General features: G+C 35.5%; 1 protein-coding gene across 1 annotated transcript; it reads left to right on the top strand.

Moving 5' to 3' along the window:
* Positions 1-293: 293 nt before the first annotated feature.
* Positions 294-2305, top strand: LOC114175735 (protein SRG1-like). The gene is made up of 4 exons (XM_028060525.1): positions 294-712; positions 835-1082; positions 1217-1541; positions 1837-2305. The coding sequence occupies exons 1-4, from the start codon at positions 473-475 to the stop codon at positions 2074-2076; spliced, it is 1053 nt and encodes a 350-aa protein (XP_027916326.1). The 5' UTR covers positions 294-472; the 3' UTR covers positions 2077-2305.
* The last annotated feature ends 3695 nt before the right edge of the window (positions 2306-6000 follow it).

Below are 6000 nucleotides of genomic sequence, written 5' to 3'. Positions count from 1 at the left end.
AAAAAAATCAATTAAATCTTACATATAACATGTTCCATAACTTATGAAACAACTAAATTGTTATGATAAATCTTTTGTGAGAATGACACTATATAACAACTACTGCTTCCATAAACTGTTGTACACAACTAGAATTAAATATGAATTTCTCATCTTATTACACAGAGTTGAGTGAATCTGAGGAGCCTCCAATGTGGAACAAAAAAACACTACTTTTGCAGAAAGCATGGTATTAAACAGGAAGAAAGTTGAAAATGAACATGCTTGAAACATTAAAAGACAAAGGGAGTGAATCTTAAAATTCACATGCTTGAAACATATCTGCAGAGTGAATAGAAAAAGACAAAAACACAATCAAATATTAAATTTGTCGAAAGTGGGACCTAGTATATGGCGGTGGCGAGGACGACCGGTGCATTTATCTTCTCCCTGCGATTGGCCCTAAGGGAGTTTGGCAATTGATTCGAAAGCAATGAACCTTGAATCATCAATTTCAGTTCCAAGTGTTCAAGAGTTAGCATTTCAGAGGCCACAGAAAGTGCCACCAAGGTACATAAGAGATGAAGATGGTGATGACATCATTGGCCCTTACCCTTCTGATCCATCTCTTCGCGTACCCTTCATAGACATGGCAAAGTTGGTCAACGCCGACACACACCAACACGAGCTTCAAAAGCTTCTCCTCGCATGCAGAGACTGGGGGGTTTTTCAGGTACCACAAGACCTTCTTAGATAGTTATAGATCCTTGTGTTAAATGTTATATTCTCAGAGAAGTTAAGAACATAAGCCAAAGTTTGTATTTTTACCTGATTTTCTTCTTTTTTTGCCTTCAGCTGGTAAATCACGGAGTTTCAAATACTTCGCTTAAGAACATGGGGAATCAAGTTCAGAGATTTTTTGAGCTTCCTTTGCAAGAGAAGAAGCGATCGGCACAGAGACCAGGAAGCCTTGAAGGCTATGGCCAAGCATTTGTAACCTCAGAAGATCAAAAGCTGGATTGGAATGACATGATCTTTCTCAAATGCCTACCCATTGAGAACAGAAAATTGGATTTGTGGCCACAAAACCCTCCTGAATTTAGGTACATGAATAATAAAGCATTACCTTGGGATATTTGATCAGTTTAGCTGTTTCTTGTTCTTATTTTCCAATCTTGTTTGTTTCATTCAAGAAATTCTAAGGTGGAATTTGTATTCTAATGCATTTGATTATCAGGGAAACATTAGAGAGATATTGTGAAGATATAAGGGAACTTACAGTTGCAATTATGAAGTTCATTACTATGTCTTTGGGGATTCAAGATACACAGATATCAGAAAGTTTCAGAGAAGGACTATATGATATAAGGATGAATTGCTACCCACCCTGTCCAGAGCCTGAAAGAGTTCTAGGGATTGTGCCTCATGCTGACAATTCTGGGATCACTCTCTTGCTTGATTGTGCTGATTTTTCTGGGTTGCAGTTCCTCAAAGATAAAAAATGGGTCAATGTTGAGCCTATAGAAGGGGCCATTGTTGTAAACATTGGCCAAATTATTGAGGTTTGTACTTGTGACTCATTAGACAGCATTCTAAATAAGATCATCTCAGATAGTAATGACATCTCAGTTATACTAGCACCTCAAAACCTATTTTCACATCTCAGTTATATTGGCACCTCAAAACCTATAGATTCTTTGTCATTATATATGAAAAATTATTAGAAAGAAAAAGTAAAATAAAGAAATACAAAGCATTAGACAGCACATTCAATCATGGATAGATTGTTGGAAGTTTGTTACAGATCAATGAATGTTGCATGTTGATGTTGATGTTGCATGTTTTTCCATTATGAAGGTGATGAGCAATGGGATATACAAAGCACCTGAGCACAGAGCTGTAGTAAATAAGTGGAAGGAAAGGTTATCAATAGTGACATTCTGCTATCCAAGCCCTGATATGAACATTGGACCTGCTGAGGAACTTATAGGTGAAGGGAACGTAGCAGTATACAAGAAATTGACAAATGCAGAGTATTTCAGCAAGTTTTTTAACAGGGAACTTGATGAATCCTTTCTTGATAGTCTCAGAATATGATCAATGGTGTTAAATTTGTTCATCATTTCATTGCACCGTTCATATATAACTTACTATTTAGATCACATATTTGTACCACACACTTTCTACATAAGAATTCTAGAACGATTTATATACTGTTTTAAAAGAATAGGAAAAAGTTGTAGTTTTCATTTTCATGAAACATGTGAAGATTGACTCTAAACCATGATTGCTTATTGAAGATTACGGATCCTTATAGCAGTATTAAGACTATCTTCTAGTGTCTTAATGATTTTCTGTTACACTTCAGGTCTATATATAGTCTTGTTTAACGCTCTATATATGTTGTTCAATGCATGATCTTGTACTATTGTTTTCATTTACTTTTATTGTTACCACACCACAAATGGGAAGGAAGGAAAAAAGTCTAGAAGATTAAGAATTGAGGCAAGCCCACAAGTTTGATATCGAGAAGTTTTTGGTAATAACAACTTGGGTTAAGACGAACATGTGATCTTCTTTGTCATAACAAGATAATACTGACATTAATAATAAACCTAAAAGTGTCATATTTTTTGTGTTTTGGAGATAGTGCACTAAGAGAAGTTTGATTCGTTGTATATGACGAAATTTTAACGCATAAATTTTGTTTGAAGCAATAGTTGTATTCAGTGCAGAGGATAGAATCAAGAATAGTGTTGGAACATCATATATGTTTTAACAAGATTTTGAATGATCTTGAGAAGGGGGCTTCTCCTTGCACCCATGCACCCCAAATGCTTCCTTCAATACTCCCAAATGTCAGCATTCATTACGATTATACCCTTACCTACTTTGGTGGTTGACAGTAATTACAGAAATTACTGATTTGTGTTGCTTTTTACTTCTTCTGCTACGTTGCACCTCCAAATTTCTTCCCGTTTTGTTTGCTCTCCTTCCCTTTGCTCTCGTTTGGTCTCGCTTCCTCTTGTGTTCCCTCTTCTCCAACCATTTACAGCAAAAGCAAAAGCAATAGCAACATCAAAGCTATGGTCCCTCGTCTCAGAGTGTTAGTTCCTCTCAGTGTCTTAGTGTTGTTCTCACTTCCTTCTCAGTGTCTCAGTGGTCTTCTTCTTCAGTTCACACAACCAGGTTAGTGTTCCTATTTTAATAAATGCTGATAAATGTTTGAAATGTTGTTTGTTGATCTGTTTTATTTGTTTATGATGTATGAAATAATTATTGTCAAAACAGATATCGACATCCTCAGCAATGTTCATTAGAAGCGGATGTCCACATCCGTAATTGTATGCAAGTTTGTGTTGCAGATGTTGGCATCCACAACCTTTATTTTTGAAACTTCTGAAACGGATGTCGACATCCGCAATTGAAATTTCTGAAGCGGATGTCGACATCCGCAATACAAGTAAAATTTAAAAAACCTAAAACAGATGTTGACATCCGCAATTGAAATTACTGAAGCGGATGTCGACATCCACAATGCACGAAAAAATAAATAAAAAATCTATTACGAAAGTCGACATCCGCAATTGAAAATTCTGAAGCGGATGTCGACATTCACAATGCACGAAAGAATTAAAAAACTTATTACGGAAGTCGACATCCGCAATTGAAAAAGCGGATATCGACATCTGCAATGCACGGAAAAAAAAACTATTACGAAAGTCGACATCAACAATTGAAAATTTTGAAGCGGATATCAACATCCGCAATGCACGAAAGAATAAAAAAAAACATGTTATGGAAGTCGACACCCGCAATTGAAAATTCTGAAGCGGATGATCCGCAATTAAAAAAGTTAAATAAAAAACCTGAAACAGATGTTGACATCCACAATTTAAAATTATGACTCGGATGTCGGCATCTGCAATGCACGAAAAATTAAAAAAACTTGAAACGGATGTCGATATCCGCAACTGAAAATTTTGTTGCGGATGTCGACATCCGCAATACAATGTAAACAGATGTCAAGGTCTGTTGCAGATATCGACATTCGCAATATATTCTTTGTTTTTTTTTTCGTTTTGATATGTAGTTTTTGGATAAAATTTATGATCCATAAATTCCAGTAAAACTTGTATAATATGAATAAAGATTAATATAGTTGTTTTATAATTTTTTTTCTTTTCTTTAGTATGTTTGCATTAAAAAAATAAAAATAAAAAGAGGATGGTAATTTTGTTGACATGCTCAATATGTTTTTTTTTATTGCTTTGGTTCTAATGCATTTGATGAATTACTATTATTTATATTTTTCCTGTTTTTTATTTATTATAGGTCATTATAATTATGGGAAATCATCATTTTAGTTATTTGAATTTCTTGGATTTTCAAGTGGATTCTCAAGTAAACTCTAGTTTCGTGTCAGACTTTTCTGCTTTCGTTCATTGATAAATGCGAACAAGATTATACCTCTAAGTTTACAACTTATGATATATTCCCAACACGTGAAGATTTAGTTAAGTGGGTTAGAGGGGTTGCTTTTGATCTTGGATTTTTTATTATTAATCTAAAATCAAATAAATATAATGGACAACCGGGAAGAAAGACCTATGTATTATTAGGTTGTGAAAGAGGTGGAAAATATAGAAAATACAAATCTGATGCAGAACCGAGTTTATCTGGGACAAGAAAATGTGAGTGTCCCTTTAGATTGAGAGGAAAACACGTCTCTCAAGGGAAGGGATGGATGTTGAACGTAATATGTGGTGACCATAATCACAATGTCTCATCTACTCTAGTTGGTCACCCCTATACAGGTAGGTTGAAGTCTAGTGAACACTTGTTGCTTGTTGATATGATTAAAAGTCAAGTAAAACCTGCAAATATACTTCTCACTCTCAAAGAAAACGATGAGTAGTATGGGAGACCTATGTTCGTGTTGGGATGGAATTCACAACGTTATTATCTTGCAACATAACGAAATAAAGGCATCTTTCAAAAAAGTCTTAATCTGATGAGTGGCTCTTACAAGGCATTGAGTTATAAAATATTAGTGGGATATGTTTCTAAATTTGCCTTAGGACTCCTCGCTCTATAGTTAGAAAGAGTTAAGAAAATTGGATTTGATACTAGTTGTTATGGTTGCGTTCTGAGACAGACTTATGGTCTTCCATGTGCTTGTGAATTAACATGATATGACCCTAGGATGATTCCTCTGCAAAAAATTCATGTAATGTGGACTAGGTTGACCTTCTTAAATGTGTCCTCTTTACAACCCGAATGACAATTATCTATTCAAAGGGAGCTTGATCTGATGCTCAATCATTTCAAAGAAGTTGACATTGCAGGAAAAGTGACCATCAAACAAAAATTACTTGACATAGTTTGCCCTTCGATGACATCGATGTTGCCGCCAGTGAGTAAAATTAAAATGAAGGGTGCACCTAAAAGTCATCTTTCAAAGAATTCAACCAAGCGTGACCCCTTATATTTTGAGCATGTTGAATCTAAGGTAAATCTACTATCCAGATGTAGATGGTCGTCGTCCCCAAACTCTACGTCCTCCTTTACTCTCTTCCTCTTCTGTTGCATCACGAGCTATCTATAATAACTCATGCGTGTGATCCCAAGCAATTGTGCCCTCACTAACATCTATGTAATCTATCATCCGTTGAAGATCGTTGACAATGCGTTTCATGGCATCCTGTGATAATACCAACTTAATGTCAAATATTCAACTTAAGTTACTAATAATATGAACAAATAAATTTCTAACATACCAATAAACTAGAAGATGATGACTATGATGTCCTCTGAACTGGCATGTCATCTGGCAAATTCCGATGAAGTCTAGGTATAACCACAAGATTGGTCACTCGTGCTCAACTCCGCATACAATGTAAGGATGGGAGACCCTCCTAAATCATTGCAAATATCCATCCACACATGAAAATGGAGCTGACGCAGGGACCACCTGAACTACGACATATTGGTCATAGTATGTCCACCGATCATCAATAG

This window comes from Vigna unguiculata, chromosome 1, assembly GCF_004118075.2.
Source record: "Vigna unguiculata cultivar IT97K-499-35 chromosome 1, ASM411807v1, whole genome shotgun sequence".
Taxonomy (NCBI): Eukaryota; Viridiplantae; Streptophyta; class Magnoliopsida; order Fabales; family Fabaceae; genus Vigna; species Vigna unguiculata.
Note: the sequence above shows the minus strand (reverse complement) of the source record. Positions and strands in the feature narration are given on the sequence as shown.

Bases quoted from the DNA above. Each gene is read 5' to 3' on its own strand.
- LOC114175735 (XM_028060525.1), top strand. From the start codon at position 473: ATGAACCTTGAATCATCAATTTCAGTTCCAAGTGTTCAAGAGTTAGCA. The intron at 713-834 runs GTACCACAAGAC...TTTTGCCTTCAG, and splicing joins GAGACTGGGGGGTTTTTCAG to CTGGTAAATCACGGAGTTTC. The intron at 1,542-1,836 runs GTTTGTACTTGT...TCCATTATGAAG, and splicing joins ACATTGGCCAAATTATTGAG to GTGATGAGCAATGGGATATA.